Source organism: Salarias fasciatus, chromosome 19 (genome assembly GCF_902148845.1).
Source record: "Salarias fasciatus chromosome 19, fSalaFa1.1, whole genome shotgun sequence".
Lineage (NCBI taxonomy): Eukaryota > Metazoa > Chordata > Actinopteri > Blenniiformes > Blenniidae > Salarias > Salarias fasciatus.
Genome location: NC_043763.1, coordinates 4620738 through 4647156, shown reverse-complemented (window position 1 = coordinate 4647156; position 26419 = coordinate 4620738). Strand labels below are relative to the sequence as shown.

General features: G+C 48.8%; 1 protein-coding gene across 3 annotated transcripts in view; it reads right to left on the bottom strand.

Moving 5' to 3' along the window:
• Positions 1–6196: 6196 nt before the first annotated feature.
• Positions 6197–26419, bottom strand: part of esrrb (estrogen-related receptor beta) — a 40172-nt gene continuing 19949 nt past the window's right edge. For all 3 annotated transcript variants that reach the window (XM_030117099.1, XM_030117097.1, XM_030117098.1), the window contains 4 exons: positions 19624–19734; positions 19094–19255; positions 10372–10641; positions 6197–6564 (listed from right to left, as the gene is read on the bottom strand). In XM_030117099.1, the coding sequence (XP_029972959.1) occupies positions 6320–6564; positions 10372–10641; positions 19094–19255; positions 19624–19734 (788 nt within the window). In that variant the 3' untranslated portion in view covers positions 6197–6319. The remainder of the gene's footprint in view (positions 6565–10371; positions 10642–19093; positions 19256–19623; positions 19735–26419) is intronic.

The window sequence follows — 26419 nt, the reverse complement described above, 5'->3', positions numbered from 1 at the left end:
AGCCTTCACACGCGGCTATCTGTGTGAGTGTGTACAGTTTATTACCCAGCTGCCCTCGCTGACGGGGAACCCGGGCGCACCGGTTTGCTCTGGTGCGGCGCCGCGGGGTCAGCGCGGTCTCGTCCCGGCTCTTCCTGTGTGGCGTCTTCCCTCCCGGCCCGGTGGGAGCCGCCCTCGGGGGGATTTCTCTGGGTTCGCTTGACTTGTGCCGCTGTAGCAGCGAGGCTCGCTCATGCGGCTCCTCCTGGAAGGTCCTGAGCCGCGGTTTGGCCCAGAAACAGACGGATGATATCTCACTTCCTTTTTTTTTTTTTTTTTTTGTTCCAGATTTTTGTCCGGCGCCTCCAGCAGATCAGATCGGGCGTTTAAACTGTTCTTTGGTCCCCGCTTTCGCTGCACGATTGCATAATGGTTTGATGAAAAACGTAACCAGAGCGACTCGACAAACTGGGACAAAGGTCTGCTGATGGCCATTAGGTTTTTTAGGACATCCAGCCGCTCGCTCGACCGTGCATTAAGTGGTGAGGAGAGCAGGGGGGTGTAACCTGATAAACGCACTTAAAACAGTGAAGATGGACAATGAGAGGGCGAAATCTCAGATGGCCTGCTCTGTGTGCCTGCTAGGCACTTTGACAGCCTATTGATCAGCCAAAGAGAGTCTTGGGCAGGGTCAGAGGTGTGGGGATGCACGGCTCAGATACTGCTAGTGGGACAGGTACAGCGCAGCAGTAACCGGGATCTATTAGGAAATAGATCTACTCTCCGGCCACTTACGTCCTCCTTTTGTTGAGGATCAGACATGTCGTTGACTGCTGGCGTTCACGCTTCCCTCTGCAGAGACGGGGAAATGCTTTCATCCCCGCTATAATACACAACAACACTATCGCAAACCGCCGGCTTTTTCCAAATTGACGTGATGTAACATTTCCGTCCGGGACATTGATAGCCCACGGTTGTGAAATCGCCCAGCTCCTGTTATTGAATAGTAATAGGCTTGTCGGCTGGTGCCTCCAATTTCACAAATGGAGCAATAAATACACATAACAGAATCAGTGGAACAATAAGAATGGCCGTAAAGAACGGCTGCGCCTCAAAAACAAGGAGGAGAGCGGAGGAGAGGTGAAGGAAGAAGGGAGGGGAGGGTCAAAAGAAGATGTGACAAAGGAAGAAGAGATGAAAAGAGTGTGTGTGTGTGTGTGTGTGTGTGTGTGTGTGTGTGTGTGTGTGATGGAGGAACCGAGAGAGAGAGAGCGAGAGAGAGAGGGAAAGATGGTGGCCCACTCTTCATTTCTGTGCCACAAGCTCTCCTGGGCATTTACGTGCTCCGTTTTCAACCTAAGTGTAATTTGAGCCCTGGGTTGATACAAAGTGTATGCAGCAGCTCTGTTCAAACCCAATCACTCACCCTGACGTGTAATCCTTTCCCTCACCATCATCAACGCTGCTTTGGGAATAATGAAACACACTTAAGCAATACACAGCCGTCATACAGCTGCGAGCGCGACCGCATCTTGATGAGACGCCTCGTAACTCTAATGAAAGGTGTTTTGACCTGTCAATGGCGGTAAATGATTGCCCCGCTACTGTATCTGTGGGAAACGTATCGATGGTAATATCTGGTCCAGCTGGGTGATTTGCATGAGAGATGAGAAGCGCGTTGCTTTAAAAAAAAAAAAAAAAAAAATACAGCGCCCGTCATGGGCGCTCCACATTTCTGTTTGGCTTCCCAGATCTCCTCTTTCCGTCCTTTCACCCTCTTGTTTCTTGCCTTGTGATGCCATTGTTTCCACACAGCGGATTATTGCAATTAATTGGTTAGCAAGACATTATTTCAAAAAGGGAAATTGGCTCTTATAATTATATAGAGAGGGGAATACTTTAACTCCCTGGAATATCAGCTTCCTGAAATAATGGAGCTGCAGCCCCTCGCTTCCCCCCACCCCCCCACCCGCCTCCATCAGGGTTAGCGTGTCTGTCTGCCTGTTTCCTGTGACGGATCCATTTTCAACAGTTTGCGGAGCTGCAGCGGCCGCGGCTGATTGCGGGATGGTTGGGTGGCCTGCGTGAATCTCTCACTTAGTGCCTCACGTCTCTGCTCTCCGTTTGCGTTTTTAGTCCATCTCATCGCTGAACTCCTTGCCGGGGTCGTCGCATCCATGTGTGCGACCGGTCATGCCAGGAGGGTGTTTACGCCGAGCAGAGGCCGAGAGGAGATCGTGATTCCCGGTATCGATTCCCGGTACTCAACGGTACCAGTTTTCTGTACTTCTATGGTTTTATGTTGTAATAAATGTTAATTTGTTGCTGGCTGCAGACAGACAGATTGATGCTAGCATGCTAATCAATGTTAGCATGCTAATGATGCTCAGTGAAGGAGCTGTAGCCGTAGATCTGAGGCTGTTCACTCCTCAGCCTTGAGAAAAATCGTGTTTAACCAGGTGCTTCCCAAGTATTCCCGCCGCAGTGACCGTAATCTGTATAGTATTTTGAAAATAGTAAGCATACTTTCGAGCGCTTGCTTTGTTGACATGCTAGCTACTGATGCCATGACACTCTAGTGCTGCAGTGATGCATTCAGGTCCAGCATGGAAAATTCCCTACTCTTCCACTCCACAGTCACAAGGATGCGTTTTTATGAAACATGGTGCCGTTTGATTTTACGGGAATCGGTACTCAGTAGAGCAAACGGAATTCGGTCAGTACCTATAAAAGTACCAAATTCGGTTCCCATCCCTGGTCAAACCATTATCGAAAAGTTCCACCTCGGGAGGCGTTTTCAAAAAGTTGCATTTTCGATTAGTGTTGTCGTGAAAACAGACACCAAGATGCAACAAGAAGTTTGGGTTTTCTCTTGAGTACCGTGGCTACTGTAGGCTCTGTAGAGTGCTCATCCATCCATCCATCATCCATAACATTATAAACACTGACAAATGAGTAAGATTTATCATGGCAACGGCAGAACAAGTTTAGCAAAAACCGGATCAGAACATCTCCAAAACTGTTGCTCCGGAGGGGTTTTCCCAGATTACAGTGATCTGCATCTGCCAATAATGGACCAAGAATGGAGAAGCAGTGCTTTGATGACAGGATCTTGTTCGGACAAGACTCACTGATGCACGTCTTCACCTTCCAATGTCCAAGATTTGAGGTCTGGTGGAGTCCGTACCCGACAGGATGAGGCCGCCTTAACATTAAACAAGCAGGTAATCATGTGCACTGACATGCTGAGATTTTCCACTTCTGTCTCAAGACGTCGACTTACTTTGGAGAAATATAACTTGAAAAGCTTTTTCTTTTTTTGTAGAAAAGAGTTTTAGTCAGAAGACAAAAGAATCACAGAGTTCAGTGAGTATTTAATTCATTGATCCTTTACCTTTTTGAAAATCAAAACATAAAGATACACAGATATTGGTGACTCAACGATCAGAGATATCAATGTACACCATTGCCAAATGATATATTTCACACCATAAATACTCGTAGCACAGAAGCAGGAAATCAGTGACCTGCCCCCGTCTGCAATTTGTCATCAAGGGACCAATTCTGACACACTGATGTTCATATAAACACATACCCGCTTAGGAACCAGAATGAAGGGGGAGGGGGGGGGGGGGGGGGGGGGGGGGGGGGTTGGGGCTCGCACCCGCCGATGGCCAAGTCATGTGGTCAACGTGAAGCATGCTTTACCTTTACAAACAGATCTATGAAGAAGTATGAGAGGAGAAAAACTACAATTACAAATCTTTTGGCAGGAGCACGGAGGGAGAGAAAGAGTTCCTGATGAAAACATGGACGGCTCAGGTACGCCACGGACGTGAGGGTGATACAGAGCGGAGAGGGTTGAATCAGAGAAGCATCGACAATATGATAATGAGGTAGTAGTCAGCAGGGCGCTGCATACTTTATTTTCAATGGTATTTCGGCCACCTACTGTATTGATGCTGCTGATATATTTACACACATTAGAGACAGCTTGTAAGACACGCCGCATTTGACTTCACACAGTGTCGTATTGCAAGGTAGGAAGGAAGAAAAGAATCAAAATGATTGTGATTCTTATGGCTGATCATCTCGGGACGCTACAAAAGTCTCTTTGTAAAGATGTTCTGCAAAAGTTTCCGCTTGTACTGCACTTTTTATTGGAAGGAGCACAAAAAGTCTTTCATCAGCAGAGCAAATCAAATATAGTTCTGATATACAGGATACATGTTTCTGATTGGAGGGATTTCGAATATGTCACTTACTAGCATACAAATTCTCCCAAATCCAAGTAAAAGCATGCTTTCAGCATGTCTCAGTCAGAATTGGTCCCTGTTGTATTGCACAACAGTAAACAACTCAAGTTATAATGTCACCCTCTACTGCAGAGCTCGTTACGTGGATAGCGGCTACGTTAGGTTTGGGGATCGGGTGGATGAGTGGGAGCTTTAGCGGACAGCCGTCCTGCGCGCCGCGGCCGGTCACGCCGCTGTGTGAAAAGGTATGCTGACCGCTGGATCAGTGCTGGGCCATTGATATCGCGAGCATGGCGGCAACTCTACCCTCCTGCAATGTCAGGGATTCCTTTGATCGCGGTATCATACTGTTGTGACAGTGCTGCAATTTATCACATCACATAAAACCCTTCAGCGGTGGAAGCATTCCTCTCCAACACCTTTCTCGCTCTTGCCTCTCTCTCGCACGGAGAGCAGCGTAGCTGACCTGTAGCTAAACACAGGGAGAGGAGAGGACGGGCTCTTTCGCCCACCAGGGATCGCGCCTTGTACTGACACACCGCCGAGTCGCCGAAACCCCTCGGAGCATGCTGACACTTAGTTTTCTTGCATAGCTATTCACATGTGCGGGCTGGATGCGTCCCGAGCTGCCTTGCCTTGCCTGCCTCCTGTCCGGCGGGGGAAGAGCGCTACTACTCCGCGCCGGCCACCGTGTCAACGTGAGGTCAAGAAGAAGTGCTCCACGTGTCCACTGTTCTCCTGGCGAAGGGACGGCGCAGACAACAACCTCCCGCCGGGTTAAAAATAAAACCCGGCGTGAAGAGCCTGCACCTGCCGTTTACCTCCGCTTGGACCGAAGAGCCCCGCGAATGCAGGCGCGGCTATTAAAAGATGGGAGGTGTCTAAAATGGTGAGAGCAGATGCTGGGCACCTTGCTCCCCGTGTGCGGGGCAGCTCTGCCACGGGCTTAAAGGGGCCCAGAATAGAGCGGCTGACATATGGGCCTCTGATTGTTTGAGCGTGGAATCTCCTGGACCCGTGCCACTCGGCATAAATCCTCCGACGCTGCCTCAACCAAACCTGCTGATTATCTTTCACCTAGTCTGAATCAGGTCCTCTGCAGTTTTTCCGAAAAAGCTTAAATAAAACCTAATCTGAGGTTGGAGGGGGTCGTAGGACAGCACCGGCACAAACGCAGCAGAGGTACGGCGGCGCACATCCACTGGTGGGGCGGGGGAAACTTCGCAGGCCTTTTCAGCAACAGCGGCGCAGAAAAAGATCGGGGGAAAGGTGAGCCCGGCTCTCCCGCAGCTCCTTTTATTGCTGAGTTTCTACAGAATAGGACGACTGACTACTGTTCCTGCCTATGCTAGTTTGGTTAAACATGGGACGAGCGCGTCTTCCAGTCTGAGGCCGATCCGGCTTGCTGCTCTGGAGAGGTATATCCAAGGACATTTAAACTGATAAGAGTTCACATTTAGGTAACAACGTTTGTTCTTTTTTTTTTTCCCCCCCTGTGGGAGAACAAGAGAAAAATGGCCACCAAGTTCACCAGACTCTGAACTGTACACTCAGTCTTCCAAATAATAAATATTTACATGTCCTGGTCAAGTCCACGCAAAAGAAAAAAAAAAAAAAAAAAAACACAACTGGGAGACGAGTCTGTTTATGGTTGTTGACACTTCTGCTGTCTTCAGAACCTTTTTTTTTTTTTTTTTAGAAACTTTTAGTTATCTGAAAAAAGAGGATTTTTCTTCTTCTTGTTTCAAGATCTGTGGCAACTACGTATTGTGAAGATGCCGATCGGCTGAAGAATCCTCCTTCGTATACAGCATGACCACCGACAATTAATAAAAACCAAAAAAAAAAAATTATTACTGTACATAGTATTTCTTATATATTTTAAATTAATCTGCATCATTTTAATATTTATACTAAGAACCAAATTTTGCATTTCTTCTTTTTTGATCTGGAGTCCCAGGGGTTCCAGGAGGAGGAGGAGTGAGAGCGGTCCGTTCTCTTGTCCGGCGTCTCCCTCTCCACAGAACCCTCGGCCCCGGGTTCATCAACGCAGCCCTCTGCTTCGGTGCCGCACCCCCCTCCGATCAGACCTTGGCCTCCAGCATCTCCAGGAAGAGTTTGTGCATGGGCACCTTCCCCTGCACCTTGATGCTGTAAAAGTGCTGCACGGCCTTGGTGGCCGTCTGCCTCAGCAGGGGCAGGGTCATGAGCAGTTTGCCGGCCCGCCGCGGGTCCTCCTGGTGCTGGCTGCTCTCGTAGTCCTGCAGGGCCTCGTGGAGAGCGTCCTGGAGCTTCTGGACCGCCTCCATGTCCTCTATGTGCATGGAGTCTGGAGGGGGGGGGGGGGGGGGGGGGGGGGGGGCACAGAGCACAATGCATTTACTAAATTGGAAAGAAAGACAGGAAACAACGGCGGGCAAAAAGCAACAGAGAACGGTTGGAAATCGGATGAAACGATTGAAAAAGAACTAAAAAAAAAAAGGATGAAGTTAGAAGGAAGACCATCAAGAAGGAAGAAGAAATTAGGGGAAGAAAGGAAAACCTTAGAAAAGAGAGACGGGAAAATTAAAAGAAAAGAGCTGCAAGAAAAAACTGTGTAAGATATACTAAAGAAAATGACCAAAAAGAAGAAAACAGACAGAAAAACATGACAAAAGAAAAAAACCAAACACAGAACAAAGTGGAAAAAGTAAGAAAAAGACAGAAAAAACACTAAGAAGGAAAGAAAAAAACAAAAGAAAAGGTGGTAAAGCAAGAAGAGTCGCAGACAAAAGGTTTCTCCAAAACCAAATTAAATGTGATGATTGATCTTTACGGCTGTGTCTGTAGCAGTAAGGGAAGGAGCACATTATCAGTATAACTCACACCCTGACAAGATAAAGAATAGATCATAAAAAGTAGAAGAAAAAAAAAACCCCAACAACATCTGCTTTATTTTATTTATATATTTATCCTTTGGTGTGCTGGGCGGGGTATTCATATGGCCCCTGACCAGCGGGACTGAAAATCAATGTTATCCTCGGCTAACAATGGCATGAATAGCACCCAATCTCTGCTGAGTGAGTACACATTAAACACCTCTCTGTTCCAGAGGACAGATTGTTTTCAAACCAAAAAAAAAAAAAAAGAAAAAAGAAAACCCACAAAGAATAAAAGGAGGTCCATTAGAGAATTGGACACTATAAAGAAGCTGGAAGTGAATACAATGCTTTGCTTCAATTAATTTCCTTCAAAGGGGGCGTCTGACACAGACCCGGGACGGAGAGACAAACGCTAATTTCACAGCTAGAGGCCAAAACAAACCGTTCTGTGGGAATATCGAGTCAAAGCTGCGACTTTTAGGATAACCAGGGCGGCGATCTGCGCTGGTTTCATCTACATATCAAATGAAAAAGGTGTAGAAAAGAGCTCAAGGTAAGACACTTCTTCCAAAAAACTGGATAAAACATGCTAAATCATGGAGTTTCACAAGACCCAACAGTCTTACAGATCAGTTCCCACCAGTAGTTCTTTGTTTTTATATGCTTCTGACTTGTTGGCACCCAGTATGAAACCATGTAAAAAAAAAAGAAAAAAAGAAGGAGTGAAATGCGATCTGTTGTCAGCACAATCTGAAGTGAAAGAGCTCCGTTTGATCGGCCCAATATGTTGACATGTAGAGCTGCAAACATGCAGACATGCAAACATATCATTTCCTGCAGTTCAGCCAGTTTTCAGCCGTATTTTGTGGAGACGACACATCAGCAACACATCGGTCATGATGTGAAACGTGCCAGTTTAAAGGTTTGGAAGTCAGGCTTCAGCCCTCTAAAAGTTCGTTTAATTTAATATAAGATATTCAGTGCAGAACTGAATGATCTTTCAGTGTGTTCCTGTTGAAAATCGGGCCCTGCTCAGTATTTTCTGCAGGGAACAACAGACAGAGTGTCCGTTCCAGCCCGCCGTCCAGTTTTAGAGCCGTGTGCAGTTTCAGTCTGGCTCCCCTCCGGTGTTCCTCGCCCCTCTAACGTTTCGCTACACCGCCACCGGTTTTCACTGATCCCACTGTACATCGTGTTACCGCGCTCCCCTCTCGTTCTCGCCTTTCCCCGCCTCCGTTTTCCATCTCCGTCTCCTTCCCCTCGCTCTCCCAGGGACGGTCCGGGGTCGCGCGCTCTCTCACTGGTTAACTGGCATCTGGCGCTCCGGAGGCAGCGTGTCATTGGCCGCCTGACTCGTCTCACCTTGGCGGTGCATATTTTACCACACGGGACAATAAAAGGCAAAACAGATTTCAGGCTTCGCCCCAAATTCATTGACTGGAACAACTGTATTCCCAAGACCTTGAGACATTTCTCACCCTGACGGTTTTCAAATCCACAGTGGTAAAATGAAGTAGGTCGTTTTGTAAAGTGAACGTGGAGAGGAGGAGGAGGAGGAGGAGGAGGAAGAGGAGGAGGAGGGGGCAGGATGGAAGAACAAAAGGCAAAAAAATTAAAAGAAAAATGTCAGTTGAGGATGTGCTGTGACATAATTATCTCCTGTTCTGGTCACAGAGCCGTTCACACGCTAACAAGCTGCACTTTCAGACATCCCACCAACGTTTGCTTCAATTTCTCACACACGCACAACTGAAGCCCGGTTTGAACCGTGCTTTCATGGATTTCTTTCTTTTTTTTTTTTTTTTTTTTTTTTGCAGCAAGAGGGAATAATGGGGAGAAAATAAAAAGAGAAATGGAGACATCTCAACAGATGGGAAGGAAAAGAGGGCAGGAGACAGCCAGTCACCGGAGGAGGGGCGGAGAAAAAAAGGGAAAAAAAAAAAAAACAACTTTGAAGAAACAATTTCCTCGCAATCCATCAGTGAGCCCACGTCGATCCGATTGATAAACTGCTAATTACAAAATCAATCGCTATGAATTTTCACAGCTGTCAGACAGAGGGGCTCCCGGGAGAGTGATCTCCCAGAGACCTTGTTCTAACGTTCGGACACCCTCCTCCTCCTCCTCCTCCTCCTCCTCCTCCTCCTCCTCCACCAAAGCTCTGTTGTCTGAAAGCAAAGTCCCGGCATCAGCATTTTCATTTTTCAGGCCGGGACAAAACAAGGCAGAGCGGCCGGCTGACCCAGGCGCGCATTGATCAGAGCGGGACAGCTCCTGCCTCCTCAAAAGGCGTCTGTCAATAGCGGCGTGCCGCGTCCGCACCGGAACAAACGAGGCCTATCGCTCCCTGATGCTCATTCCATTCGACTTAACACATTTTATTGACAGCCCCCGTGCTCCTAATGAAATGCTAAATTTATCTCCCGTGGCTGCCGTGCCCTGCGGCGACTGTTATGGAGATGGAGGAAGAGGAGGGAGCGCGGCGCGCCGGAGAAATACCACAACACGGAAGGTGTTCAATTAAAAAAAGCTCAGTCCTCTATAACTCTCAAACACTGGCCTTATCCGCGCGCCGTCTCTCCATCCCGCGCTCCAAACTAAAGGTTACGCCGCAAAAACTCCCGAAACACGAAGAAATGTCATTTCTGTGAGTGTGTTGGATACAGCCCACTTCCTGTATGTTACACTGCGTTTCTCTGACACTGAAAAACATCCAGTTATATCCTTTAAAAAGTCATATAATTTGACACATTATGAAGATTAGTTTGCTTTTATCTCTGAAAAAAAGCAGTGCTGAAAGGTATTTCCCTTCTGTTCATGATGCATTGACTGTAGAATTTGGAATGTGGAAAAGTTCAAAAGAAAAGTTAATCTTGGATTATTTTTTGTTAAATTTTGTTAAAGGGACTTTTTGATGATTTAGGTTAATCAGATATTATTAAATAAATCCCCAATAATTGTTTGAGTATTTAAAATATAGACATATACGACATATTATTTACAAAATGACACAAAAAATATGATCATATCCAATAAAAGTTAAATAAAAATGACAAAAACATAATAAAAAAAGCTGTAGTTATTTAAGAAACTACATATTGACCCTTATAAAGATATTCATATTTACTTTGCATCCAGAAAACTGCAGAAATAAATAAAATGAAGCAGTATTGCAAATGTTTGAGTAATGTTAAAGTTTTGAAATCGAACTCCCAGCATCCTTTGTGTGAAGTTCAGCTGAAGGTAGCGTGGGGCGTGACCTGAAGACAACCCACCTGAGTTGGCGAGAGCGATGGCTTTCAAGGTGACGAACTCCTCCTTCTCCACTTTGAGCTTCTTGTACTTGCGGACCAGCTGCAGGATGGAGACGTAGAGGTCGAGCAGGCCCGTCAGCCGCGAGTGCTCCTCGTCCATGATGTAGTCCTCGGCGTAGACCAGCTCGTCCTCGTACGGCAGCGAGCGGAACACGATGCTGAGGATGAGGATCTCCATCCAGGCGCTCTGCAGTAGACTCATCTGGTCTCCCAGGGACAGGGTGGAGAAGCCTGGGTGGAGACACGGGACGGCCGGGTGAGAACGTGGACATTCGTGAAGGAGAGCGGTGTTTAATTGTGAATGCACGGTGGAAGGTGCAGTTTGAAGCCGCCGTCAGAGCGCCGGCGGCGGCTTCACTGGAGGCGAGGACAGTAAATCGGTGCAGAGGTCCGGGACACACAAAGCCGAGCGGTTACCCCCCGTATCCCGTCACACCGCTGTTGGTGTGCGGGAGATTAGCGCCCAGGCACATTCTCATTGGAGGGGTGGAGGACATGTCAGGCAGCGTGTAACAGGAGGAGGTGACACACACACACACACACACACACACACAAGCACGCACGCACGCATGGAAGCGACACACAAACGTGTCAAGCGGGAAAACAAACAGACACGTGCACACGCGGATCATGACATCTATATGTATGCACATAAATCTATACGCATAAAAGTGCACACGGCACAACGCCGGGGGCGCACGGTTCAAGCCCGGGGTGCAGACCAGCTTAAACCCGAGGCCTGCTCCTCCTCCTCCTCCTCCTCCTCCTCCTCCTGCCATGAAATTGGCATCGAACCGCTGTCATTCCCACCCCGACAGCTCTACATGTGCTCAGAATAGCATGTTAAATAAAACAAACTCACAGATCCTCCGAAGATGAGCTGTGAGAAATTCAAACAAATTAAAAAAAAAAAGAGAAAAGAATAGGAAAGTGGGGAGCGAGAGGCAGACAGACAGATAGCCATCTCATCCTTTCTCTCTCCATTCTCCCCTTTAGCTGTCAATAAACTGCAGGAGCCCCCCTGACGCCCCCCCCCCCTCCCCCCTGCACAAGCCTTCCTGCAGGCGACTCATCCTGACAGCATATTAGGCTCCTCAGCTCCGCCCCTGATTAATATGATTGCTTTCACGAGTGGTGCTGTTGCCACGCTCCCTGCCATTGTGCGATTAGGAGTCGATAGATTACGGTATTGACCAGGCCGCTCGCCACACCGGCAACCCGCGTTTCCTCGAAAATATAAATGATCTTACGAGGGCGAAGCCATGAGCCTGATGTTTATCTCCCGCTGCCAGGACACACACACACACACACACACACACAGACACCGAGAATCGGACACATAATGAGGAAGCGTGGAGGAGTGTGAAAAAGAAACGGGACGAAGGGGAGAGACGGGCGGCGGAGGGACGAAGAGCCGGGGAGAGCAGCGCCCGAGTGTTCAATTTCCCTTATCGTGGTGACGACCACTGCAGGGGAAGAGCTGCAGGATACATTAATTAACAGATTGTGATCAGAATGTGAGGGCCTTCACATTTTGAAGGGGAATCAATAGTCGGCAGAATGGAGCGGCGGCTGAAAGGTGCCGGCGCCCGGCCGGACCGGTCAGAGGTCTGAGGAGCCCAAATTAGAGCCGGCGAGGCAAACTGCCGAAAGCACTCAAAACACTCGGCTATTATCAGCCGAGGCAATAAGCCATATTTTAAAGAGGCCCGTGCCATTACACAAACCCAGATGGCGTCCTGAAACCCCCGCTCGTGTTATTTCCTTGTCTGCATACGTGGCCATTATGTCGGACAGGATGTGGACTGGCCGGAGAGGAATTGTCATGCAAGCGTGGACGCGGCCTTGATTGCTGCATCAGGTTGGCATCACAATCACAGGCGAGGCTCCGTGTAGCCTTTTAATGCCAGGGAGGACTGAGGCGGAAGTAAAACGCTGCTCCCAATATGACAGCTCGTGTGAAGGCCTCGTTCAGGGCTTGTTGAAGTGGCTTTAGAGTTGCTCTAATACAACAGACACCTCTCAGCCATATGCACACACGCCGCCCAGCAGCCTACAATTACCTTTGACGCTAAAAGTCCTTGAATTTAATCCAGTGTTGTGAGATGGAGAGGTAGTGTTTTTCCCCTGCTCCATCCCCTCTCTTCAGGGCCTAAATTATCGCTCCAAATGGGATCTCGTGTCGTTGCCTCGCCTTTTTCCACTCAATTTAATCGAGTAATGAAGTGACTTCCCGACTCCGCAGGTCACACGGCGCTCCGGCCGCCGCACTCTGAAGGTGGCCCGGTTAAGTGCCGTCGGAGTGGGTGATTTCCTCTAATGAAATATCAATATTTACATCTTCATTTCCAGCCCACTGCCTTGGCGGGGTTTGACCAAACATGACACAATATTGACCAAATCAGAGAGGCCTGTCTGTGCGCTCGAAGGGCCGTTTCCACTCCACTGCTGAGAGAACTCTGCAGCAGCAATGCAGGGGGGAAACAAAAAAAAAAAACAAGAGACAATGCAGTTTTCCAGTTCTTCTTTGTTCACTTTGACTTCAGCTCGAAAAGTGAACGCACACTTATCTTTCACATCACGGACCATCGTGTCCAGTAAAACCGGCACGGACGTCCAGTTCAGGCCAAACAAAGGAAGAGGGATAAACACTGACTACCTAATCCTCCAAAACTGTATCCTCACACCACCATTAATAGCTCAAGGGGTGAAAACATGACCAGCAAAGAAGCCAAAACCATCATCTCTGCCTTTATCTCCCCGAAAGCCCTGCGCTGTGGGCAGGAGGGGGCGGCCCGGACCCGCAGACGGCCGCTCCAAACCCCCTCGCTGAGATTAATCAGAGCGCCGTTTCATCTGCCAGAGCGCAGGACGGTCCAAAAATGAAATGCTGGAGATTTCTGTTGAGCCGGAGTTCATATTCTATTAATTTATTATTGTTTCCCTCTCCCCGAGGGCCATTAGCGCGGGTAATAAAAAGAGATGTAATTACGAGGCACGGTGGCCCCCTCCAGCTGCAGCCCCCTCGTAACTCACCCTCAATCAGACAACAGAGCAGACAGAGCGAGGGAGATGGCAAGAGGGAGAGAGAGAGAGGGAGAGAAATGGGGGATAAAAGAGAGGAGAAGATATGGGCCAGAGAGGAGGGAGATAAGGAACAGAGAGAGAGAGAGAGAGAGAGAGAGAGAGAGAGAGAGAGAGAGAGGGGTACCGGGGACCAAAGCATGAGGGGAAAGGAAGAGGGAAGAGAGCAATTCTGGCTGGACGGGGGCTGATCTATCATGGCCGGCTATCAGAAGGACAAGCAGGCCCTGAAGACTTCTGCCCAGCGGCAATCTCACCCCGGCCAAGTCAAGTGCTCTCCGGGCTGCAGTCGGAGGGAAACTGCCCCTAACAGGGCCCCAGAGGTCCAGCACGCCGCCTTCTTCTCTGATAACCTCAAACTCAGCTGAATGATCGTGCTGCCACACGCGTCTGATATATCAAACATCATTTCTTTTTCTTTATATATATATATATATATATATATATATATATATATATATATATATATATATATATATATATATATATATATATATATATATATATAGTTTAAAAGAGGAGAGGACAAAGGGAAATGCATGTATCTTTGATTTGTATAGACTCTTCTGATCTGGAGGAATGACCCACAAGATGCACAACTGATCTGTGTGTGTGTGTGTGTGTGTGTGTGTGTGTGTGCCCCCCGTGCAGCTGCCGACCATGATTCTTCCTGAATTTACATGACAGCGTCAGGAGGATCCAATCAATAGCAGCTTGATAATAAATTGCTGCGCTTGACATAAATAATGTGACCTGCCGTCCAGCCACATGTACGACACACACACACAGCTCGGTCTGCGGTGGCGAGCCGTAACCCCCCCGGTCGCCGACGTGACGTGACGGCACCAGGGCTGTTTCTATACCGAGCAAAAAAACATCATGTCAATACAAACTAAATTGGCCGGGTGAAAAAAAAGCCAGTGAAGGCTGAGAATGAATCGCTCCGGCGCTCTCTTTCGGGATAGTCAGCTATCTGCCTTCTTTGGACACGATAACCAGCCCATTATCCCGCCGTAAGTAGCTGGGGAATAGGCGATTTGACCAGTAGCTTGTGTGAACGTTATGAGGCTGAGGAACGTTAAATACTGTAATCCCCTTGTTTTAATCTGCACCCAACGACCTCCTGACCCGTCGTCCGTCCTCAGAATCCCACCGGCCACCGCTGGCTTTACATATCTCTGTTTAGCCCTACAGACGAATCGGGCTTTAATCATTGCCATAATTACACATAATTTATCTTCTCCGCCATTAGGAAACGCTGCTTAATGAGGGACGGCGCTTTGCTGACTTTCACTTGAAGGGCTTCACATTCCACACCGAAACACAGCCCGGCTCTCCTGGCATTCAGGAAGATTCACAGGTAATTGTAATGCTGGATGTACCTGCTCAATGTGTCACAATAACTAAACAGGACCCTCCCCCCCCAGCCTGCGTGGCAGATGTCCCCTCGCCGGCCCTGCTCCTCCCGCCCGCCTGTCTGCCTCCGATGCACCCCCATCTCAATCTCCCTGCAGCTTTTCCGCCTTGCTCCCAGCTCTCCCGCCCGGGTTCAGGCCTCAGCATCCACCTGATTGCTCAATCTATCTTTATCTCCTGTGTTGAAGCCTACGTCAGAGGGTAAATTGAATATACTAAGAGCTGTCTGTTGGTGTCTATATTTAATAAAGTGCACTGATGAGGTGCTGATTTATTGCCGGGCAGTATTCACACTCTATTACAAGGAGATTACGCAGCTTGAGTGGGATCAGGCTGGCAACACAGTAAGTAGATTTCACAATTTAATGGCAAAGAGAAAACAGGAGCCCGGAGGGGGCTGGAGGAGGAGGAGGAGGAGGAGGAGGAGGAGGAGGATGAGGAGGGGGGGTGATTATGGTGGTGGGCTGCGCTGACACAAACACGACAACATACAAGAGGCGGTGATCTCTTTTCAACATCGCTGCCTCCATGCTAACAACCGACGCGCCAGGCAGTTGTCTGTCAAACACGGAGCTGATGAGCGGGAATCCAATAAAGAGCCGATGATGAATATTCCCAAAACACCAGCGATGAACAGAAACACGCAAACAAGCTGGATTCATTAGGTTCTCATGGTCTGAATCTAATCCAAGAGAACGCAGCAGCATCTGATATTAAGTGTCAGGAAATGACTTCTTACATCAAACCAAAAAGGAGATAAACGCCAGCCTCAGATACTTGAAGTGATCGGAGTAGCACACTGGAGCGTGGATGTTTGCTCGGCCCTTTAGCCTCAAGAGAATTCCCCTCTGAAGGCACTCGGGCCCGAGAAGTGCAATAGGAGCTGGCAAGCACCAAACAACCTGCGCCTCTTGTGTAAACAGCACGCGCGGCACTTTTTACATACGAGCGCATAGCATTCCCACCGCTGGCGGTGAGGGATGTGGGGACGGCGCGGCGCTGAGGGGGGTCCTGCTCACCCCCCACCCCCCACCCCACTCAGCCGTGTCAATACGGTAAACAGAGTCCACCCGGTTCCTCCCTCAACCTCTGAAACGCAGCTTTGCATGACGGAAAGAGGCCAGGAGGGGAGGACAGTGGACCGCTATGTGTGTCAAAGGTTGTTAGCACCTTAGGAGCGACATGCCATCTGTCAGCATCCCCCCCAACGCTGTTCCTAACGACCCCGCGCCCCTCGGGCTACGGCCGCGCTCCGCGGTGCTGTTTGGAAGTGGCGACGCCGCCGTCCCGCAGCGCCGCACTGATTATCAATTAATCAAAAACGGACCGACAACCAGCAGAAAACTGCAGTCTGGCCGAGGCAGAATTAAGAAGGGGGCCTCGGTATGTGACAGGAGTCTGATTCGATTGATTAAACGTGTTTTTGTTTCAGCCGGACTGAGCTCCGTCACACCTGCGAGGCGCTCCGCGTCGGTAAACTGACCTTTCACGGCCGAGATAACAGAGCCGACACTGGACCCCGTAAGGCAAAGATATCGTCTCCGCTAATGATACAGCTTTGTTATCCTCCAATTGTCCTCCCATTAAAACTCAATGGGGCCACTCTACTCCACATTATGCCCCTTCTGAAACGTGCTTTCAAATGTTAACCGAGAATAGGAGGAATTAAAAATCAATTGGGAGAAGGTAAGTGCCAATTTTCGTGACATTTAAATTGTTACATTTGGACTTCGGCTATTGGCCCATCTGTCAATGGCCCTAATCAATGCGATCTACTTCATAATGAACTGTTAATCTTTTTAATTCCTTTGCCCAAGGCCACAGAAATCTATCAGAATACAATCAGCACTTTCTTTTCTTGTCCTGTAGCGGGCGAAGGGGGAGAAATATGGTATGAGAGCCGAGCGTGGTCGGATGCCCCGCGGTACTGTCGGTGCATGAAGTGTTAGTGCACGGAGTCTCGCTCAACCAGTGAACCGTTCCTGATCAGGTTCAGCCATGTACAACTCAATTATGCAGCCATTTCATGGCCAGAGGACACCCACTGTCCTAATACAGACACCGCCACGGGGACGGCGCTGCACGGACCAGCCAGCAGCTCCGCAGGGACTTCAGTCCTCCCTCAAACCCTCATTTAACATGGAAAAATCATGTGATCCTACAATAAAGAGATATAAAAGAGAGCAGGCATGTCTGAATGTTTCTACAGGAGCAGATCAGAATAATCTGCTTAGCGTCTCTCATGTTGCAGGTACTGCAAAATGTTCAGTGCAGCAGAGCGGTTCCAGGTAGGAACGGATACCCGGGCTTACCGCTGCCGGTTTTGGGTTAAATGATCATTATCGACACATTTGGAATGACAAGTGGGGAAAATCCCATTAACATTATGAATCTATCCACTGTACAATGCGAATTAGTATAATCTGATTACCAGTGCCAACACCATGACACACACCGTGTGAGTTAGAGAGTACACACGGTGAAATGACGATGCACAGCAGGACGTCATTCCATAGGACAAAGAAATTCTTTGATTGGGATTTATGTAGTAAAATCAATTAAAGATTTAAACAGATCACACAGGCACAGTTGTGCACTACATCCTAATGTGTGTGTGTGTGTGTCTTTGTGAGTGATGCCCTAATGCCTGCAGTCTATACTTAGCAGCCAACGTGGGAATGAATGTTGTCATCTTTTGCGCACGTCTTTGGCGCCGGTGTAATTTTTGGGTCACAACGATGAGAGTGTGTTATGGGGTCAGCTGTGATCCGGTCCTGACTAAGCTCCTTGGTTAAACTCTCGGTCTGCTGACCATGCATGGCCCGCGGGGACTGATCCAAACAGTTTAGACGCGTAAGGGACCGGGGCTGGGGCCAGAGGCTGGGAGCATATCCATCACTAATCTCCTTACTATCAGATCTGTACCTGATTAATACCCCTCCTTCTGAGAAGCACTCTAATACCTTTTCAGTACAAAATGCACCGGCCCGAGGTCAGCTGGAGTCCACCACACCTGACTGGAAGAACAGGAGCCCGAATCGAGTGGTTACGCTGACAATGTCTCATTGTTCTTCAAGGTGTGAACATAGTTTGATTAGATATTGAGTGTGTGTTTCGGTGTAGAGCTCTGGCGGTCGGCGCTGCGGCGGCGCACGCCGCCTGCATGCTGACAGCTGTGAACCTGTCCGAGTTATGCTGATGAGAGGAGGAGGCTGCAGCGCCGCCGCCGAGGGACGCGTTCATTTAGTCCGTCCCCGCTCCGCGCCGGCGGCGCCGTAATGTCATAAAGTTACAGGGGTCAAGCGCGAGATCAAGGAGAATCTGCCTCGGTTGCAGAAAAAAGAGCGGCCAAACAAGGTGTTCTCTGTCAAAAATCAGAGGAAAACTCTCGGAGGGAGCAAAATCTCTGCTGACGTGTGGCGCCGGATCCCTAATTCAACAGCCTGGTACGGCCCAACGCCTCGTCTGTCAGGACGTCTCTGGGCCAAGGAAGAAACATTATGCCCATCAATAATTCAATGATTCAATGTGTGTGGCGTGTGTGTGTGTGTGTGTGTGTGTGTGTGTGTGTGTGTGTGTGTGTGTGTGTGTGTGTGTGTGTGTGTGTGTGCATTCATGTGTGCATATGTGTGTCTCTGTGTGATATGATGTCTTGTTTGACTGGGCAGGTCCCCAACTTTGCTCTAAATCTCCCCGGTGATTACAACATACATTGGCACTGGGTGTGTGTGTGTGTGTGTGTGTGTGTGTGTGTGTGTGTGTGTGTGTGTGTGTGCGTGTGCGCCCCCCTCCTCTCCATTCAATGCAGGGATTTTAAATGCACTCTATTGATTTGCTTCTTGCACAGCTATGTCCATTTCGCGCTCCCTCAATCCTCCACACACCCCGAGGCCGTATGAGCCGCTGTCATTAATTATCTACGTGCGCACGCATGCTCATTTCCACAGACCGCGAGTCAGACGGGGGGCCGGGAACGACGAAAGAGCAAAATAAAATTGCGATTAACCCTTACACACTTTTGGGGTCAGAACTGACCCGACTGACGATAGCAGGTGACTCTCCAGAAAATTAAATTTGTATACTAAAACTGTTTTTTTTTTTTTTTTGTACAATGAGGCTGTTCTGTTGTCATTTCGAAAGCTGTCAGGAAAAAAAGAAAAAAGAGAAGAGGAACAAACGGTACCTGGGATGTGCTTGGCCCAGCCGATGATGACCACCAGCTCGCGGTCGGCCAGGTCGCACAGCGTGGTCAGAGCCTTGATGTCGCTCTCCGGCATGGTGGGGTCGGGCATGGCGTAGATCTTCTCCGGCTCTGCCACCAACAGGTGAGACACTATCTTTGTGACTGAGGATAGAGGAGGAAGGAGGGGGTGTCAGACAAAGGGAGAGGTCAGGGGTCGCAGCACTGCGAAGCTCTGCGATGCACAACATGATAACCGGGTTCTCCTTTTCTTCTTCTTATCAAGTGAGCGCATGTAAAAATGTGCGCCTAAACTGTGTTGGAGAAAATGTGAGACCCTTTTGTCCTGGAGCACTGGCTTCATATCGGTCATCTGCTCGGAAACTCATCGTATTTCAGCCCCGATCAGAACAATGCACGGCCCATATTCAATTCCCACCAACACGGGGCCCGGGGTTTACCTGCTCGCTGGCCGGGCAGAGGAGGGGCGGCGGGCGAGGGAGACAACGGGCAAGTGACGGAGCGGTACTCACGAGGCTTTTTGGTGGGAGGGGGGAGCGTCAAGCCCAGGTACGGGTTATTTTCTGTGTCCAGCCTCCGCTTGTACTTCTGTCTGCCCCCTCGCACGCGGTCCAGACGGACCCCTGAGGAACGGAGCACAGGAGGGATTTCATGTGAAAGTGCTTCTTTCCCATCAAGCCTGGGTCTACAGGGAAGCTAAAAATACCAAACAGGAGCAACAGAAAGGCTTCATGAAGAACGTTGAAGGGTAAAAGTGCAGAATAAACAGAGGCTCTCAAACACAAGTCCTCCAGTCTCTGACCTGAGAGCTGAGGAGGTGGATCTCCTTCCAAATCTTTATCGCAATATAAAATATAAATATTAACTGTGGAGATCCATAGTCAGCAATAAGCATCTCTCTTGTGCTGGTGAGAATTATCTGTTATAGTTTTTATAAACAGCTTTGACACTTTTCTAAACTACTGCTATCTGAAACATAATTTATGACTTTAATTCAATTCCATCATACCTACAGCTAATTCAGCGATGAAAAGGTGTTTTTTAATAGAATTTATTATAAAAAATTCCAATTCTTATCACTTTGTAATCATGGCTTCTTCTCAGAAATTAAAGGGAAATAATCCTGCTGGGAGAAGCCGACACCCTGACCCCCAGATTAACCCTGCTCACCTCGAAAACCAATCCCTCAACACGCTATTGGTAAATTTTCACTCAACATTTACAAGTGACATGTGATGCACTAAACTCTAATTTACCCTCTGATTTCTCATCCGATTATTTATATTTCTAGAATATGTTTTTTAATGGATATATGTCAAAAAAAAGGAAAAATAAAGCCAGGAAAAGGCAGCTCCCCCCCCCCCCCCCCCACCCCCCCACCCCCACATCCCCCTGCCTGCGGCGTGTTTCCCTGAACCTGAAGCTCCACCCGTCACTCTGAAAACCACCGCTTCAGATCATGTGTAACAGACGTCAAGTGAGCCGCCGTCCTGGAATTTAACGTCCATATGAGCAATATAAGAAGACTGCAGTGGCATCAGTGTGTGTGTGTGTGTGTGTGTGTGTGTGTGTGCCGATGTGTCAGAGCCGCGGCTGCCCTCCCATATGCGGTCCATGCCTGGCTGGTCTACTGTGACACAGCTGAGCCCAGAGCAGGTCTAAACATATGAATATTTAACGCAGGGTCAATGATCTCACAGACTGGCCCTCTAATTATTTAGCTTTTGGGGCGAGGAAGACTGCATGCTAATTAGCTGCCAGCCACTTGCCTCTTTGCTTGTGTGTGTGTGCGTGTGTGTGAGAAAGCTCAGGTGTGTGCTCTTCGATATCCAGGAACCGCCTACAAGCAAAGACACAGTCAGACATACGACGTACAAAGGCTCCGCTGTCATCCTGCAGATAGATAACTAGGTATTGCTTTCCCATAAAAGACCCTTATTTCACCCCGTTTCACCGGGAGCAGCGGCGAGGCCTTATCGCCCCCGGACACACCTAGGGGGCCAGGTTCCACACTGATACTGTAAATGTCAAGCCAGCCTCATCATAACATAAGTTATTTATTATCTCATTATTTGATAAGAATGTTTGTATTTGGATGTCTTTTCTCTTCTATTAATTTTCAGCATTGTTAACATATTTCATCTCCGCTTTTCTATTCATTTGATACCAACCGGGCAGGTATTTGATTATTTAATGTAATTGTATGCAAACATTTATACCCACCGCAGCGTCGCTGCAGCCGCGTTGCCTAAATATACCTGATATCTTAATCCTGTCGAGAGGGAGAACCCCTTCAATTCACCTCGTATGCATAATGCAACCCCTAAACAAATTTAATGCTAGAGGTTGAGGTGGACAAAAAGGCTGAATGAAACGGCGGCGGCGGAGGAGGAGTTAATTTGTCGGCCGGGCGCGTCCTCCGAGGGGACGCCACCCGCAGCCGGAGCACTTCCTTGATGATTTCATCACTTTATAACGGGGAGGACGGTGTCAAACGCGGGCATTGTGCGGCCGCTGCAAATGAGCCTAATACAATTTGGCCATCAGCGAGGGCTCCGGGAGAGGATGAGCTTGGATGTGTCCCATGCGCCGTGATTGGAGGTCGCTCTTTGAAAATCAGCCGATGCCAGATGAAAACCGCGGCCTTCATTTAACAGAAAGGAATCCGACAGCGGGTTTATGCTAACTATCTTCTTGATTTTGAACAGAGCCTCGCACAGCAGCACTCAGCGAGGAGGGAGGAGGGCTCCAGCAAATTGTAAAATCATGTTACTGTAGTGTAGAGACTTCTGCTACTAATATAAATTATTTGATTCCCAAGAAACACAAATCTGATTAGGATTGTCTTTCAATTTCCTGACACTGACAACCTACTAACCTAATTACCCCCAATTCCCAGCAGAGCCTCATCCTTCCCAGTAAGAACCGTCTGATGGTGACTACCTGTTCTTTACACACACACACACACACACACACACACACACACACAAACACAAGAAGGAGATCTGGGCGGTGTTGATTAGGCGCCTTGATTGTTCTCCAAACCCCCTCCGTTCGCCGCTTTGAAACTTTTTCATCTCAGCTGAAAAATGTGGAAAATTCCCCTCGATGTCACACGTGACGCCGCCGCTCGCCGCTCTCTGCGGTTTCTTCCGGCTCCTCCTTTCTGCCAGCGGAGTCGTGCGGCAGTGTCAGCCAGCGTAAAGCCCGGCGACGGAGGTAGATGGGTGCCTCTTTTAATTAGAACAGTCCTGGCCATAATTAACAGATGCTGACAGGAATTAAAGCTTGGCACTAACCTGCCTCATTTTACTGTCCGACAGGGCCAGACGTAGGCAGGAGAGGAAGGAGGAGTGATTAAGAGCAGCGAGGCAGACTCGTTCAGTCGTGCTGCCGGGCGCTGGAGCCGGGACTTTATGGGAGCCTCAGAGATTCACGTGTCCCCTCGGTGCCACCCGACTCTTTAAGTGGTCTGACTCCCTCCAGAGAAAACAGTAGGTGTGGTATAAATGTGCAAAGCGAGCGGAGTGCCCCCTCATCCAGAGCCATCTCGCTGTTTTATGGCCCACTACACAGTGCAGCGAGGGTAGCAGCGGGCGAGCTCGGGTATCATCTCTTCAAAGAAGGGTGCTCGGGGAGGGGGCTTTTGGCCAAGGCGGCTGGCATTTGTGCACGGATTAGCGCAGGCCTGGAGGTGGGGGCTGGGGCCAGCTGACCTGGGGCTCTTCTTTCCCTCCAAAAACAATAATAATCCCCTTCCGAGCACACTCCTACAAAAGGGCCTGTCTTCACTCACTTTGTGTGGCCAACCATGGCCGGGGCCCTTATTTTGAGTCCCTCACCTGTTCTGGGTGTCTCTCCCTGGGGAAAGTGTCAGGATGTCTGGGATGGTTGGCAATGCCAAGGGGGGCTTAGGCGGACCCTATTTTAGCTGGGAAAATCAGAAGGCCACATGGCAAGGCATGGTGAACCTTGCCTTTCAAGGAAGCCGCCCCGCTAAACTGCCGTCAGCACTATTTCAAAGGGCCCCTGTTGCCAGCTTTGCATGCTTGTAAGTGTGTTGCAGCATTTTTAATCACGAGTGCTGATGAGCGAGGGTAGCGGAAAAATTGTCACGCACACACCCCACCCCCACCAACCCCCCCCACCCTCCTCATCTGCTGACCCCAGAGAGGCTGCCATGCTGACACCCCCGTCACATACTCCATTTACAGGTTAGCTAGCATGTCCCCGGTGAGCCCACGTCGCTGCTCCGGCTGCTAATTGAAAAGACTAAATGACGCCTAAAACCAGACTTCAGACTCCGAGGTACGCTCCACACACGACGTCTGGTCACATTGTGAGTCCCGTTCGGTCTGTGCGTGTGACGGCGGCCGAGGCTATTCTCCGTATGCCAGCCTTCCCAGCGATGAGAGGCGGGCGGCCTGTAAATCAGCGCGGACGCCGTCTTTGTTCGGCAACGTTTACGACCGTCACACGCTTTCCACTTTTACACACAGCGTCAATCCAAAACAGGAACAATGGGAGCAGAACCCATCGTTTCTAATAAATGGGAACCGAAAGCAGAATGAGAAAACAAGGCGTTTTTCGTGCTCGTCTTGGAGAGAGCGAGTCAGAGAGAGAGAGAGAGTCAGTCAGTCCAGAGAGCGACTGCCGCTGAACGGTGGCGGTGTAATCTCTCAATACTATCTTGTCTTCTCTCTCTCGCTCTAAGCTCTGATCCGTTTCCATTGATCAGAGGAAAAACCTGTTGCCCCTGACATTTGATTCTTCTATTGATCACTTCCTCCTTTATACAGTTGAGGGAAAGTACAGCGACTCAACACGGGGTTTAGCCAGCGCCCCTGTAATCAGACTGCTGATCTTCAAAGACCGTTCTCCTCAGACCTGCGACCACGCTTCAGCGGCAACACACATGACAAGGAAATCTCAGGTGCTGTTATTCACTGGAGTTGAATTTTGCGTGTTTAGGGGGGGGGGGGGGGGGGGGGGGGGGGGGGGGGGCGCTGTACTTCGTGGGACCTGTAAAGTTATAATTAGTTGATTTTCCCATGGAGACGCCGCGTGACCTTTCTGCAGTAATGAAAGTAAGCGGTAACCTCGGTCACATGAGCAGCGGCCACCTCCACATCCTGCCTCGGAGCGCGGCGTTGAGCCGGCGGCTTCGTGGAGCTTACAGCGGACGCCGACCACGTGTCCCTCTCTTTCCATTCGGTCCCGCGGACACTTTAAAGCGTCGGTACACCGACTTCACATCTCGCTCTGGATCGAGGCGTTTTATAATTTGGATTGTGACAAAAATCTGTCATTTCAGAAGGATCTATGATAACGGCGGCAAAAGGCTTTAATCAAACCGTGACAATAGGTGATGACAGCCGCTATGTAAAAGAGGAGAGTCATTCTTATTCGGGCGATGTGCTGAACACACACTCCAGTGCATTAGGAACCCCGGGCTTAGCCGAAGTCTGCATATTTGAGTTTTACACTCTTTCTACTCTGACCTGACACTGGTCATTCATTTATAGCCACAGCTACATATTTTTGTAGTCTCTTATTCTCCAAGATGATATACTGGCATAAATTTTTCATCAGATAGTAATGTGATTACTCTGTCTTTCTGGCACTGAGGCTTTATCTGGCCGCATGCAGTCCGGGGGATTCTGTTACTGTGTGAGGATCCATACGGGCCGGGACTCTGGCTTCAGGTGGCCACTGGATATATGTGTGTCTATAAATCCCATCCTCCAATGGGAGAATAATGGGAGAAATAAAGGTTGAATATATATAATTCACAGAGTTTGACAGAGGGTTTAAAAGTGGGAAGCTTTTTATAGAATTTCATTTATCAGAGCTTTTCTTTCTCCAAGTATTTATCCCATTGAAGAAATCACTGAGCGAGGTATCGTTCCTGGAGCATCCAACAAGTGCGAGTAGGACATATAGAGAAGACGGTAAGGATGCATTAATGCAGCGGGGAGAGTGGATAGGTGCCTCTTCTCCAGGAGCAGCCGAGGCTGAGGGTCCCGGGGGGCTCCGGCAGTGGCGGTGGGGAGGGGGGGGGGGAGAGAGAAAAACCCAGCCAGACAAATCCATAGGAAGCATGTTTAATTGTCACTGAATTCCCTGCTGGCGTGACTTTAAAAAACCATCCACAGGAAGAGGGCTGAGATGTTCGGAAAACATTTAGTGGATCAATATGCCGGGGAGAGCTGAGCCTGTGGTGGAGCGTGCTCGGGGACCCGACCCCTGCCTCCCCGAGTGGAATACTGTTACATTTCTATTACTCAGACGGCGGGATCAACCTATTCAGCATATTTCTGTCCCCAGCTCAACTGCACATTATTTACTGCTGTGTAGGGACGGGGGGGCAGGGGGGGGGGCAGGGGGGCGCTGGGAGAGTCGTGTTGACCTGAGCTGCTCGTGTGCGTCGCTCACTGTGGCCTCCGACAAACAACACTGAGAGATTCATAGTGACAACTATCTGGGATTTAAGGGCTCAACTATCATGACAGCGTGCATCTCGCCTGCACGTGTTCCTCAACGTCTTTTTTCCTTTCAGATCCAGACGCTGCATGATTTCACTTGCACATACAATGCAATATTGCAGTGAATTGTGATTTTGGATAAATACAAGCGACACTGCTCTTTCTCTTGTTTCTGACTGACACCAACTGCGACCATGTCCTGTTTCTCTTATATTTCCCTCACTTGTGCATCTGCAGGAGCCTCTGCCAACTATTCAGACGTGGAAAAGTGACTTAACATTGTTGTTTATGGTCAGTTTTCCTTGACTTTTACTGTTTTTATCCAGTTGGTGTGAATCATTTAGGGCTGTAAACCAATTCAAACATTTCAATCAGGTAATCATCCAGTCTTTGTGGATTAATATCAACTAATCCCACTTTTATCTGAATGCACAGGCACAGCCTTTCTGTATACAGTGCATATCATGATGAATAGTGTGTGGTCCTTATTTCTGGGAAGCGAAACCCGACAGAACAACAAAATAAAGGCATGGATGCAACCTGTGATATTATTGTTGACATTAAACATGAATTTTGTTTTACATTTGGAGATCGTCCACTTAGTATAAAATACCCCCACAGCGGCATCGTCAGACTTTTAAAAGACAGGACTCAAAATGGGGACCAATGAGTTGCGAACAAGTCTCCAAACATCAATCGTTTTAAAAAATCTTGTTAAAAAAAGGCCCTTGTAAAGCAGCCATGTCTGAAAACAGGAATGAAATTCCACTTTTTAAGTCACGATGTGCACTCACAAGTTCAACTCTAATTCACACGTTTTGAT